Raw genomic sequence first — 15,200 nt, 5'->3', positions numbered from 1 at the left:
CCCTTAATAAACACATTTTGTTGGTACATTCCATTGAAAATCTACTGTGCAGGACCAGATGATGATCCTATGTGAGTGTCTCCCTGTCCTACATGGCTTATCATAAATCTTGGCAACACCTTTGAGGCAGACTGTAATTTTCTGTCGTGACAAAATCTCATGCAAGTGAGTTTGAATCTTAATGATTATAGATGGGTTGCACCTGCTGACTAAGAGATTTTCGGAATGGGACACAGCATGAGTCACAAGTATTTTACCCTCAGCTCTAAAAAAAAAATTATCGCCCACAATATCATCTGAATATGTTTATCTATTAATGATATTTGAAGAGCTATTTTACCTTTCATCAAATTTAATAATTATTCACTATTTCACTTCCTTTTTCACTCAGAAAACCTCCCTGAATCACCATACCCTGAAGTGTACACCTCAGGTGACATACATCTCATGGAGAGAGGGAGGTTTAAAAAGGCAGAGAGAGTGCAGGTATAGGTGGGTGATAGTTTTGTTACGCGTGGGTTTAGTAAGTCATGGGTAAATAAGCACATCCTAGAAGCTCAAGACCAAACTTAAAGAGGGATAGGAGAAGGTAAGTAAAGAAGAGGAGAGGAGCAAGTAGGAGGCCTACATCAGGGAACTCAACATTCTCATTCATGCACCATGGCACAGTGAACATAGAATTACTTGAAGTGACAGACCTTGACAACTAAAGAGCACATGCATGAATGAGACCAAGAAAATTATCTACACTAACTGTTCTCACACAATTACATGGCTTTTAAGTCATCTGGTCAAAACTTACACAAGATAAAATTTAAAAATAAAACTATCTCTTACGACATGTGTATAGAGAACAGGGTAGTTTCCTTCATCAAAGAAAACGAAAGGCGTTGGTTGTGATTCCTTACCCACCATTAGCGTATTCATAATAAACAAATTATTTGGTTTTAGAAATCCCAGTTTAGACGAATGGCAACGATCAATTTTAACCTCATTTGAAAAAGGCCAGATTGGCACCCATGCAATTCCACTCCACGTGACGTCACAGGGACCTAGTTTATATAAGAGTAGATAGGAGTTTCACATCGTCTGAAATTACTAATGCATGCATGAGGTAGGGAGCTCAGGGAAACATCTCTTAATAATCACACATTAAAACTGCCTATGGTCGGAAAGTTTCCTCCGTTTGATAGGGAAATAATTATCCTTATTTAGGGCCAAGCGCTACCTGCTAGCAGGGTACTCAGCTACCTGCTAGCAGCCTGCGTCGCATCAGTGCACAAGCCTCGCCCCAAGGTCACCTCACACGCCGACAGCTGGAACCAGAAATACGTCACACGGACTTTTCCCATCATTCCTGCTTAGCCGTCGCGTTTTCGCGTGCTTGAAATTTTTCACTTTTCGTTTAGCTGCGAAAAATAGATATCATCATTCAAAAATCTTAGAGTATGAAATGCGCACTCCAGGAGTAATAATCTTTCAATTTAGGCAATAAAAAAATAATAGGAAACCACCCTACTTTCAAATTTTCCTTTTATCAGAGAATTTGGCCTAAATTCACAGTTTTCAGGTCATGAAAATCCAAAACTTTGGATGGACACTACTGGAACTACCATGACCATCTACTAACCTACTAGAGTAGAGCCATAGAGCAGTGGTGTAGCAAGGGGGGCTTCAGGGGGTCCGGACCCCCCAAAATATAAAAACACAATTACTAAATTTTCCACCTGTTTTAGGACCCCCCAAACAAAATTCCTGGTTATGCCACTGCCAAAGAGTATTGCCACTTAGAACCTTGTTACCACATTATTTTTATTGCTGATCTTGCTCCACGCGGTGTTGTTATGTAGGTGACTCTGAATCTTTTTTCATATTGTCCCTATTTTTAGAATCCTTGAAAATTGAACGCTGTGGCATCGCCACCCTCTTTGCTTCCTATATCCCCTAAGTCCGAATTGTCAAAACCTATAAGATCCCTCAAGTTGGATAGTTATAAGACGTCAATGTTGTGCTTGGTTTCAGAGTGTGGTAAGAATAGAATTTTTTTTTGGCACAGCGAGGGGGGGGTTTTGGTGGATAATCTCCCCCCAGAGGTCAGAGAAATTTTGAAGTTTAATCCATTTCACTTAATTGGATTAATACTACTTATATATAGTGTAAATATTAATAAAATAACCCTCGGAAGGCAATAGCCCGCAAAACTCACCATTTATATGAAAATTTTTTTAGGGGAGGGCCTCCCACTTACCCTGGCGGGTATTCCACAGTATCAGACACCGCAGTGTTTTGCGCCTAAAACCCCCACTAGCCTTAATTCCTGGCTGCGCCCCTGCCCCTAGGTACCTCTGAAAAATAGCCTTAATTTTGTATGAACTTGTAATAAATGGTCAGCATCAACACATCATACAGAAAGCATGATTATCTGGAAGATGGTGGGAATTTATATTAATTCAACTACAGATTTAAAAGTACTGAGTTTCAACCACATGATTTTCATTTCAACGGTATTGGACATTAAGTTTTTTTTAATTTCGTAGCATGCAATAAGCAAAACCTGAAATGATTTTATGGAAATCAGAAGGAAATTCACGAATGGAATTTTCTAGGTGACCAGTCTACACGCTGGGTTCAAAAGTAACCGTTATACTTTTCATTGATATCGGAAGAATTTATGACAGAAAAATCTCAAGCCATTCTATCATTTGAAATTCCAACAGTTCGAAACAGCAACTTGCTGAATTCTATAAACACGATTTATCACAAAAGTAAACAACAAGGATATTTTTTGAAACTTTTGAGCATTATTATATAAAATCAAAAAACAGTCTCACATGAAAATATGTTAATGTCCATTTAACTTCTTTAACACGATCACGATCCATTTAATCACGATTTAAATTTAGCTCGCTTCAACCATCTTGGAAAAATCGCTCACATGAGATCCACGATTACGGCGCCAATGTCCACCTAGTGGTGATTTCCGTAGTTTTTATACGCCTGCCCTTTTGATTTAGGAGTTTTACTGCCATCTAGTGCAGAATTAGCGTAATAAAAGGATCTTTGCTACATATCTGCAAGAGCGGTAATTTGAATAAATGTACCGAATCTTTTTTTCTCAATTATGTAATTACAGCACCATATCACACCAGATTAAAGTGCTATAATCTGGAGTGGCATACAAAAAAATATATAAATCATATGAATTACCCAACGATTCCCAAAAATCACAGATGCATAAGCAAGTTGTGATCAACAACATTTCATTCGCCATCATTTAATGTTTTTTTCTAATATTTTTAATTACTAATGTGATTTTTATCCCTAGATACTTTTGGTCCATTTTTTCAGAAAAATTTATCAGAACACATACAGATTCTAAAATTGAAAAATTGGTAATTAGTCCACATTAGTACCATTTTGATGGCAGGCAAGCCACTTTTTTTTTCTAGTTGACTTATAGTACAATCCAAGTTTAGGTAAAAACACCCTCAATGATATGAAGACTCTCACATTCATTCTGCCCCTAGTTGAAAAGAATTGTGGATCACAACCTCTCTAGGAAATATAATTAGGGGACTAACCAAACTTCAGCCCATAGAATCGTCAACTGCACATAAACGAACTAGATGAACAGTATTCTCCATATTTTACCACATTACAAATGATGTTGAAATCATGGGTGCAACCAACTATTATTTGTTGGGAAGGATATATGATGGGATCTGGCAGGTAATTTTTAAAAAATTACTTCTCGAAACAGTTTTCGCGCATCCAAAAAGTAAAATTATATGTAAAATAATTATTTTAAATAATTGTAAGTAAAATTTTATTGAGGCTAATCAGTATATGACAACAGGTTTAAAAATAAGGATACATATAAACATTGGCCCCAAATATTTCGTGGGACATTTCCCCCACCCTAACCCAGGGGCGCCGACTTATAAAAAATATTGGGGGGGCCCATATCCGAGGTCTTGCCCCGGGAAGAGGTTAAATTCAAAGTGTGTCGCAGCACCGAAACACTATCATGATTCACACCACCTGATTCAGTCAACCTGCTTCACCTTACAATTATTTGTTTTAACACATTGTTGAATTTATTTTAAAAGGTAGCTATCGTCAAACATGGGAAATAAAAATTTCCAATATATTTTTGTGATTTCACAAAGCATAATATAACTTAATTATTTTCTTGAAATATTGTGGGGGCTCCGCCCCCCCAAACGAATCTTTGAGGGGGCTCGGGCCCCCTCAGGCCCCATGGAGTCGGCGCCACTGCCCTAACCCCAACGATGATGCCAGTGATCATAGGCGGATCTAGGGGGGGGGCATGTGCCCCCAAGATCCTTAAAAATATGCAAGATTTTTAATACGGTCCCATTACCATTACGTCCATTTTTTATTACAGAGTATCCCTGGATTTCCCCCCCCCCCCCCCCCCCAAGAACAAAATCCTGGATCCGCCGCTGCCAGTGATTGAAGCAAACCATCTTCACCTTGGAAATATAGGTGCTAATAAGAAAAATAAATCTTGATGGCTACAGGACTCACCCAACTCGTCAAAACCAGTGTCATGCCTGGCAGTTGAAGAATCAAGACTTTAACAAGCATCATCACATGAAATATTTTGGTAGATTAGGGTTGCAACAAAGGTGAAGTCGTGGGAGGGATGAAAAATTTTGGGAATCGCTCAGTTTCCATGAAAAAGTGAGTCATACTTCTCATTTTCGGCAGTTTAGCCTCCTCCTTCATGCCTCGAGGTAATGTGCTGTAATTTCATAATTGAGAACTTGATAATTGTGAATTCTACCAAAATATTTCATGTGATGATGCCCGCTAAAGTCTTGCTTCCTCAACTGCCAGGCATGACACTGGTTTTTATGAGTTGGGTGAGTCCTGTAGCCATCAAGATTTATTTTTCTTATTAGCACCTATATTTCCAGGGTGAAGATGGTTTATTTCAATCACTGGCATCATCGTTGGGGGTAGGGTAGGAGAAATGTCCCACAAAATATATTTGGGGCCAATGTTTATATCCTTATGTTTAAAACTGTTGTCATATACTGATTAGCTTCAATAAAATTTTACTTACCATTAGATTAAAAATAATTATTCTACATATAATTTTACTTTTTAATTTAACCTGCCGAAAATGAGAAGTATGACTCACACTACCCCTTCATGCCTCAAGACATGAAGGGGGAGGCTAACCTGCTGAAAATGAGAATTATGACTCACTTTTTCATGGAAACTGAGCAATTCCCAAAATTGTTCATGCCTCCAGTGACTCTGAATTTATTTCGAGCGCTGTGCAAAATTTTAGTGATGAAGATAAAACCTCTCCCCATGCTCCTTATATAGAACAGAGTCCAGGAAAAATTATTTACCTATTTGTGAGATTAAGGGGTACAATAAAAGGGGGTAGGAGGCATTGTCCTTCAAGCACAAGATTTTGTCCTAGCTCACCCCACAACACCTGCAGTTGTTGCATTCCTGGAGTTCATGGAATTAAGGCATTAATTTTTAAAATAAGACATGGGCCATTATTGGTGATGATTATTTTTAGAAGGCTGTATTCACAGATATATACATACATATTGATACACTCAGGCAGGGGCGGATCCAGGATTTCTTTCTGGGAGGGGCACAAGCAAGGCCGTATCCAGGATTTTGTTCAGGGGGGGGCACAAGGACACCTCGTTATACAAAACGAACGAAATGATAATGGGACCGTATTAAAAATCTGGCATATTTTTAAGGGTCTGGGGGGGGGGGGGCACGTGCCCCCGTGCCCCCCCCCCTGGATCCGCCTATGCACTCAGGACAAAGACAACCCCAAAAATTTCATGGTAGCTTGGATTCCCCTCTGCCCAATCAGCTGTTTATAGCCTTGACCTTAAGATATATGTAGTTTAAAGAGATATCTTAGTTTGGAATACAACAGAGAGTATACAAGCGATAGGTGTTAGCCAGAGGTCCGCAGTTCGATTCTTGGTCAAGGGGTATTCTTTCCCATTGCGATATAATTATTCTGAACTTCACTGTCTTTCATGCAGCAGGTAAGAATAGGGAATTTAATGCGCTTCCAGACTTTTTCAGAAAATCTGATGTTTCTTATATATTTAATTGGTCTCCCTAATTCAATAGAAACCACGGAGGTAATCAACGGGAAAAGCAGAGGGGAGAATGAGGGTGCAACTGCCACCCTGCTAATTTGTTGAAATGATTCCATCCGAATCTGCTGTCTAGGTCCACTGGGGTATGTTACGTCATACTTAGAAGATTTAAACGTAAATCCTGGGAAGGCCCAAGGATTACGCACCTACGTATGATATGAATGACCAGTTTTACGTTTTAAAATATGCCGCCAAGGATAACAGAGCATTAGGTACGGCGAGGGGAAAATTATAAGAGAAGAGAAAAACTCTGGGCAACATTCGGCCATGCGGCTACGCACTCATGACGAGAAGAGAACATTAAAAGTAGCCGCACTGAATTCCATGAAGTGATGACTACTTAGCGCATGACTAATGCTGACCTTCACGACATTCTTTGAATTATTGCACGGCCTTAAAAAAATCGTGCTCGATGAGCACATCTTTCTCTATGAAATGAGCTATGATTGTTTCATTAATAACTCCAAGAGAGACGATTATATGTCTTCGCGCATGCTCTAATGGTTTTCACGGTTTTCACACTTGGATTCCGTTCTCTCATGAAATAGGCCTTACCGCTCCCTACCCTCCCTAGCTGGTGCAGCTGAGCGCGGCTGTGGGGTCTATACCTCTGCCAATATGGCGGACGTCGAAACCATTTCACAAACAAAAATCGGTAAAAACTCTAAAATAGTGGTAAATGTCGAGGAAGCCTTGCAAGATATATTCGTAGTTACATTCGCATATGATAATAGACTTTTTCAAGGAGTTTTACTGGACTCTTCCAAAAAGTAAGTAGTTAACTCAGTCATCAAGCTTCGTTGTGGATCTTACGTGTAATATTTTGCAATCATTCAAAGACAACATATGCTTATCCGAAAGACTCGATAGTACTCACTAACATTCTGTATTCAATGAGGTACCTCGTGTATTGTTATCTAACACTTTTTCAACATGGATCATGCCATTTTCACCTCGTATACATCTTGGGCAATCAATTTATCGCCAGTAGCCATGATGGCAACCACCCATTTTCCAACATCGATGAATAAAGCTTATTCACTTGGTAGGGTTACAGTGTTGGTGGTGAAAATGAAGCATGCATTCTGTTGTACTCTCATGAAAAACTCGTGACCTTCAATTTTTCCTTAACAAATGACCTTTAAGTGCCAGCAAAGTTGTTTTTAATAAATTTTGTTTTGAAAAAGCTACTGGTGTGGCGTGTGGTGACCATTGATCCTTTCATTTAGTTGGATTATAGTCGTAGTGTGTGCATTCCACGCCCCTGATTTAGCCTTTATTCTGCAATTTTTGTTTGTGTTATTTTTTCATGCGTTCATCAGTAAAATTTATGACGAATTTGCATCTCTGCCAAAGCTTGCTAACTCGTCATCGCTTCTAGGTCAAGGTGTTAATAGTTAAGATCTTCAATTAAGGTTCATTATGTCATTTATGATAAAATTGCAGTTATCACTCTTTGATTTGATTAGGTTAATCGTCAAAATAAATATATTTTCAATGCTTGAATATTTCAATAATACCTCTGACCATCGCTTAGATTAACGTCCCCTGCGATGTAATGAAAGGAGCCGCACTGTACCACCAAAGATGCAAAAGATTTAAATCTTTGGTGGTAAGACGAGATGTAAATTGGTTGTCAATTACGAGTGCGTAATTATTTCTGATATGGACCACATCTTGCTTAGTAAACTAAATGGCCTTGTGTCAGCGAGAAGTTAGTAACATTAGTTTTTATTTATCAATTTGGTTTGATATTGATAAATTACGTGCATTATGGTCTGAAACTATCGTTTTACCCACTGTTGATTCTGCATAAATTGCTTTTCCTTTCACTCTATTCAATTACTTCATTTTACTCATAATAATGTTATGCTCTTCGTATTTTCTATTTTTAAAAATGCTTGCTTAATCATTTTTTGGCAAATCAATTATTATCATGAGGACTTGAGTAATGTCAGCTTTTGGTTTATATATGATTGTGTGAACAACGTTACTGTGAGATATTCCAATATTAGTCACAGAAATGTAGTTCTTTCTTTTTATTCCTCCGTATCCAAAAATATTTTTATATGTGCCAATATTAGGAAACTGTTCATTTTCCATTTTCTTTTAGAATGGCACCACGGTTGGCTGCTGCTACGAGAGACTTCCCAGGGCGTGCGAAAGAGGGTGAAGAAGATTTACTTTTTGGTGTAAGCCAGCGTTTTGGACACCTTCAGCATGTGCCAGTGAGTGGAGGCTCACCTAAGGGTGCAAATGACCCACCTCCTCCGTTTCACCTACCACGTCCTGTACGACCTGCACCACGTTTCCGAGGTGGTCGAACAACAGTGCGTCTGCGCCCTAGGCAGGTTAGTTAAATATTTGTTTAATAATGTGTTATACATTTATCACAAACAATATTTGTATAGTTCATCATGCTTATGTACAACCTATCAGTATGATACTGAAACATTTGTATGCAGTAATGTGAAAATTAAATTTGTGAAGTATGCTTGGCATAATCATGTAATGATAGTAATTTCCATTCGGTGCAGTTACTGTCTGACGAATTAACGATTAAATAATTAAAATTTGTACTTTCTCTTTTGCCATTTTTAATTGTGTATATAATCCTTTGCAAGACAATCAACCATTATTCTATACATCATCTATACTTGCAATTGTAAAAATTAACTGAATTCTATAGTTACCTGAGAGTTACCTTTTTTTGGAAATGTGGTTGGTTATGAAAATATTAATTTATTCATTTTAGAAGACTTAAGATTGATCAGCATATTTTGTGCTACAACAACTACAAAAATAATAATAATAAACAGATAATCTCTATGTGAACGAATAAAAATATTTCTTGTGTTACTAATACTCCTCAATTTTGTACGGTATTTATTTTAGCACAAATATTGATATCATTATCACTAATCCTTTTACAGTATGAAATTATTTTTTTAAATTCATTTATAAAATTGTGAAATTTTTCTTTGCTTAAGCTTAAGTAATGACATCAGCTGTAGTCTCTTTAGTTCTTAAGTACTGAATTTGAATTATTTCTTTTGTAACTGAATTGTTTGCAGTGTACAATTTGAACATTCCATCATTCAAATTGCTTTTTTGTTGTCTACCCTCAACACTGCTTTCTTAAATACCTTTACAAGTAATGCGGGATACCTCAGAAAATAACATTAATTATTATCAATCTTATGCTGTCTAATATCACAGTGAGATTAAATTTCCTGATGGCTACCTTTATGTAGGTATCTTTTTCATATCATAAGCTGGTTCGATGTTTATGTTGAATAAGTTGGAGATTTTATGTACTTGCAAGCCTGTAAGGCTAGCCGTTGAGTAAATTTACTAAGTAACTGGTCAGAACTTCTGTTCCTAAAGGATCTAAGATAAAATTCCATTTAAATATACGAGTGTTAATTTTAGTTATATTCTGTAGTTCCTACCATGATCTCAAACTAACCCAAAAATTTCATTTTTTTTAAAGGTATTGTGCTCTAAGTGCCGCAGTATCTGCAATGAAAACAGTGAAAATGTCGACCTCTCTGCAAGAAAAAGAGGAGCTCCAGTGACAGAAGTCGGTAGGAAATCTGGTGCTCCTTCCCAAAGTCCTCGACCCCTTTACTCAGCTGAAAACCGAAGAGATGGGCTGAGGGGCCCTTATGAAGGCTCACCCCTCCACCAGACTAATGCCTCCATGCCCTCCAACAAAATCGAAATAGTTGGAAACTATTGGATTGGACCCTCCGGAGGTGAAGGTGAGGGAATGCACTCACGGTCCTCGATGGGGGAGGGTGGCGGGGCGTGGGGGGCAAATGGTGGGAAACTGGATGGTGGGGAGCGCGCAGCTGCTCCCAGGCCACCGCGCTCCTCTGCAGGCGGAGGAGATCCCTTACCAGGAGCTGGAACTCCAGGGGAGGATGCTGGTGGGGGTAGACGAATGGTGCTTAGAAAGAAGAGAAGTGTGGGATCCATGGAGGATTTATGGGACGAGAGTGTCTTCGAGGATGGGGCTAAAGGTGGTGCACCACCAACGGATCCATCGGGTCGGCCCCACCCCACCACGCCCATCATCAAGATCTCTTTTGGGTCACGGGGTAAGGGAACGGTCCTCGAAATCCCAGCTAGAGTGCGAGCCCCTCCTTCCGGTAGCCCATGTGATGGGACGGAAGGAGAGGTTGTCGATGAAGAGACTGGGGTAATGGTGTCTGTTGGAGGAGGTGGAGGAGATGGAATGGCTGGCAGTACACCAAATAGAGTTACTGGTGATGCTGGAGCAAGGGCTGCAAGGAAGGCACTGAAAAAAGCCAAGCGTGAAGCTAGGAGACAAAGAGGTCCCCCTGGCCTTCCGTCTCCTGCTGGACGTTCCCCATCCGCGTTCCTCATGCCCCAGCAACCCTACGAGGCACTCCGACACCGTCGTCACAAGAGGAAAGTTAAGCACAAAAGGCGGAGGAAAGAAGGTCGGAGGCACAGGGAGGATGGGAGTGACGAGGGTACTTTAGAAGTTGAGGAATCGTCTTACACTGCCATTAAAGAGAGATGCCTTACTCAGAGGCTGTCAATCAGCCTCAGAAGGCTCAATGCCAACGCTTATATGCGCTGTGACTCAGCACAGCTGTCCTCGTCTGATCTACCAGAACAGGAGGGTGAGGTTGTCCGTGGTCCAGGAGGTAAAGGTCTCACAGTCAGGATCAGCAAGCGTGCAATGGATTCTAGTTTATCTGGAGGAGAAGGAGCCTCTACTGGGCCATGTACAACTTCAGGGGATGCTGCTTGGGATGGAGTTGATAAGGCATCTTGTCCATGGTCACCAAAGGTATATGTAATTTTTTGCATATTTTGGTATTTCTAAAAATACGGCTATATTATTGATAGATATTCAGTGTGTGAAATGATTACCCCCAATGAGCAAACTCTATAGACATTAATGGTACTTTTTTGTCATTTCTCTGCTGTATTACCTTTGGTTTGTAATGTGTTTTCCTTTCTGATTTTACTCATACTAGTTTAAAGTACTTTTTTCACCAAAACTGAGAGACTAGTGCTTTGAAATAACGTCATATCATGGGGTCTGGGATATTTTTTATTTATTAATTTAATATATCCAATGGTATTGTCTAGTTGGTTGGATAGCTGGTGGTATGTGAAGTATGATCTCTCGTTTCTGTAATGTAAATGATGTGATGCAACTATCTTTCATCTTCTAGGAAGAATTTAAATAGTTTCCAATGATGAAATTCAGCTATATTTGGTCGGTTTTTCATGAAATTATGTTTGTGCCTAAGCCTTGTCTTGAAAATGACTGACCAGTCATTCATCAAAAGTAACTCAGAATGTATCAAATTGTTTGGGTTTAATTGCACATGGCACTTATTATAATATCTTAGTTATATTCATCTCCTATTTTTCTCATATTAGTGTATTGATTATTGGTCGTTGTATTAAAAGCCTGAAGAATCAGCTCCTGATCTAGAAGTGATAGGCGACAATGCTCAATCTTGGGCACCACCGAATCGCCCTCCACTTATGAGACCAACGCGAGAACGGTGCGAGAGGAGGCGCAGGAGTATGACGCAAGGTGGGGAGGGGGGACAGCACCGAAGCCCTCCAGTTTTGGCAGTTTGTGGTTCACCTAGAGAGGTTGATGTAGTCTCTTAGCGACGAGCCCCCCAGCGGGCAGTTCCCCCTGTCCGCCGGAGGTCTACTCGGACAAGAGGCTTGCTGCCTCGTTCTGTAAGTGAAAATTCTTTCAAGAGTGCATGTAATTTTACACTATTTCATGCATGACTAATAGTTCAATAGCCATTGTGTACCTAATTTTCTCCTGTATTGGGGAGAACTGACATCCAAGATTACAAAATTTTTATGGGTTTAAGTGCTTGTCTCATGGCTTCATGCTTAAGTATACAAATTTCTGCTGTTGCTTTTTAATGATGGTCATGTTTGGCATTAATGATGAAGAGAGAAATTTAATTTATCTGATCATTTAATTTTATTGTGCATTTAGTCACAGAAATTTTGGTTACTTGAAAAAAAATACTTTTTGCTGCACTGAACCCAAATTAATATTAGAAGAAATATCTCGAGCTTGTGAAGAATGTTTTTATCTTGATAATAATATCATACCAGTGTAGGATAAAAGCTACATGGAGTGATGTCATTTTGTTCTTTCTCTTTCATGGAACGTAAAATATTTGTTCACTACATGGAGGTGATTACTATTTTGAATGTAACTTTATATAAATAGATGATTACAGAAAGGGGTCCTTCTTATAAATAGTTGCTGAAGATTATTGTATGTTGATATTATCACTCAAAATTTATACACAGAAGAGTATCTTATGACTTAATTGGTATGGGTGCTGTGCCACTCCTTCCTCCCTAACTACCTCTGCGTAATTTTTCATGTAATGGATTGCATCTAGTTGTCTTAAACACACCAGTGTTCATAGCTTTAATTGGCTATCTTGTTGTTAAATTTCAGTCAATTGTGTCCTACCGTAAACTGAGTGTATCATTTTGTAAACACACTGATGATAAAAGGCGTATCGTGTAGAGCATTCTTATCATCTAAAACTTCACCTGTCTATGATTTTGTTTTTTATGTGTACACAGTACGGTTTAGGTACATTGTTGTATTATTCCAATACATGACTCTGTCATCAAATCGTCCTTGCATAAATGTAAGGTTATGAAATATGACTCATGTTTGGATATCTGTAGCATCGATGATCTATCTGAGAACAGTTTTTGCTATTACTGAAATTTTGCTGCTTGAGTATTTCCAATATGAGTATGGAGCTATGTTAAATATTTTGTAGTTCAGTGGTATTGGAGGCAATTCCACTAAGAGTTTAACCTTTTTAGTGGCACCATCTTCAAAGATGCCAGGGATTCGTGACTAATTTGTATGATTTAAATCATAATTTTATAAAAATTCCAATATGAGTTCATTGAAGCTATATTTTATTTTCACTTCTTTTACTTACTTTATCAACAATAAATGTTTGCCTATGTTCTTATCTTCTCTTCTGTACAACTTAGGAATAATATTTATTCCAATATGCATCGAAAAACACCTGGCCGATAGATCTATTGGTGGCATTCTTGTACATACCCCTCAAACTGTTAGATCTGCCAGCTGATACTTTAAGAGTAAAAAAAGAGTTAGCCATCCTGGTTCGATTATTACTAATGTGGAGGTTTTTTTTTCATTCTTTCAGACATTTGCCTTCATGCACTCAGCCCACTCTCCCCGGCATGTTGGTCGGTGATGTGCAAAATTTGCCCTGGCACCAAATGGAATGATACTGAAGAAATGTACCGCTACTGTCCTTTGTGTAACATTGTACCAATTAAAATTTTTTTAAGTGATGTTAGAGGGGTCAGGGCAAAGTATACTCCACAATTCCTTATTCTCATTAGCAAGTTGCCAGTCCTTAAACAATTGGACGTTCACTTAGGGGACTAATTAGTGCATGGTGAGATGCAGTGTTATGGCGTCGCAAAACTTTAATTAGATTGTGGACCCATAGTGTGAACTATTCGAAACTTCTGTGACCTCATTTTAAAGTGATAATTTTTACACATTAAATGTTTTTTGCTGAAATACTGATGTTTGTACCTCTGAGGCATTGTTTATTTGGGTTAGGTATACCGGTACCTCGTGATAACACAGCTATGCAGCCACCAGCTGTTCATGCATTTACTTATGGCACTGGTAGTACCTGACGAATGATTGGTCATTGTGATGAATTTGAGTGAATGATTTTTAAATAAAATAAAGTTCTCAGAGTATTGAAAATTAACCTTTGGTATTTTTTTTACTCTCACCTGAAACTATTGAATGTACAAGACATGAGGGATCTAGCTTCAGCTACACTTTTCCTGACTGCTTTAGGACTAATTTGCCCCTTCATGGAAATTAAAATTCTGAGAAGACGGATGATGATGATATGGTAATGCTTCTCGAAGTGTTCATCATTATTATTCAATGATCAAGGGAAGTTTCCCTCATCAAAGAAAACGAAAGGCATTGATTGCGATTCCTTACCCACCATTAGTGTATTCATAATATACAAATTATTTGGTTTTATAATTCCCAGTTTAGTCGAATGGCAATGGTCAATTTTAACTGCATTTGAAAAAGGCCAGATTGGCGCCCATGCGATGCCACTCCACGTGATGTCACAGGGACCTAGTTTCTATACGAGTAGATAGGAGTTTTACATCGTCTGAGATTACTATTGCATGCATGAGGCACAGACTTCAGGGAAACATCTCTTAATAATCACCTATTAGAACTGCCTAAGGTCAGAAAGTTTCATTCATTTGATAAGGTATTAATAATCCTTATTTAAGCCAAGCGCTACCTGCTAGCAGGATACTCGACTACCTGCTAGCAGCCTGCATCGCAGAGGTGCACAATATCCTCGCCCCAAGGTCACCTCACACGAGGAAGAGGGAACCAGAATGACATCACATAGGTTTTCCCTGCATTAATACTCAGCCGTCGCGTTTTCGCGTTCTTGAAAATTTTCACTTTTCATTTAATTGCAATAAATAGAAATCGTGATTTGAAAATCTAAAAGCATGAAATGCATACTCCAAGAGTAATAATCTTTCGATTTAGGCAATAAAAATAATAGGAAACCACCCTATTGTTGCTTTCCGTCTGAAGACTAACATCCTCAAATTTTCAGAGAAGTGGGAGAGAAGGAGTGGGAATAAGCTGGGTGCACTTTTGCATTAGTCAAGGAGTAAAAGCAAAGATTCAAAGGTAAGGAGGGAAGAAGTGGAGAAAAGGAATGTGCGAGAAGGAAGTTGAGAGAGAACGAAACAGAATTGTAAATTTTAAAGCCTTTCAAATGCACCAGCATGAATAATGGTATGAGCAGGTGATATTCCTTCATGACCTTGACAGCTGAAAAGAGATTTTTTCAACTTCCCTTGTCTCATTCTCAAAAGGTGAATACTGTCCTAAAGTAAATCAATTTTCTAGCCGAGCGATAGTAG

General features: G+C 38.8%; 1 protein-coding gene and 1 long non-coding RNA gene across 2 annotated transcripts in view; one reads left to right on the top strand and one right to left on the bottom strand.

The window, feature by feature from the left end:
• The window catches only part of LOC124155942, a 44,169-nt gene that overhangs the window by 27,652 nt on the left and 1,317 nt on the right, over positions 1–15,200 (bottom strand). The gene's annotated exons all lie outside the window — the stretch shown is intronic.
• LOC124155941 (collagen alpha-1(I) chain-like) lies at positions 6,606–13,993 on the top strand. Its single transcript, XM_046530172.1, has 5 exons — positions 6,606–6,946; positions 8,290–8,527; positions 9,670–11,001; positions 11,634–11,918; positions 13,409–13,993. The coding sequence occupies exons 1-4, from the start codon at positions 6,795–6,797 to the stop codon at positions 11,841–11,843; spliced, it is 1,932 nt and encodes a 643-aa protein (XP_046386128.1). The 5' UTR covers positions 6,606–6,794; the 3' UTR covers positions 11,844–11,918; positions 13,409–13,993.

The sequence above is a fragment of the Ischnura elegans genome, chromosome 3 (assembly GCF_921293095.1).
Source record: "Ischnura elegans chromosome 3, ioIscEleg1.1, whole genome shotgun sequence".
Lineage (NCBI taxonomy): Eukaryota > Metazoa > Arthropoda > Insecta > Odonata > Coenagrionidae > Ischnura > Ischnura elegans.
Note: the sequence above shows the minus strand (reverse complement) of the source record. Positions and strands in the feature narration are given on the sequence as shown.

Excerpts from the sequence above, each read along its gene's own strand:
- LOC124155941 (XM_046530172.1), top strand. The coding sequence starts at position 6,795 with ATGGCGGACGTCGAAACCATTTCACAAACAAAAATCGGTAAAAACTCT. Across the intron at positions 8,528-9,669 it reads TGCGTCTGCGCCCTAGGCAG|GTATTGTGCTCTAAGTGCCG; the intron begins GTTAGTTAAATA and ends TTTTTTTTAAAG. Across the intron at positions 11,002-11,633 it reads CTTGTCCATGGTCACCAAAG|CCTGAAGAATCAGCTCCTGA; the intron begins GTATATGTAATT and ends TTGTATTAAAAG.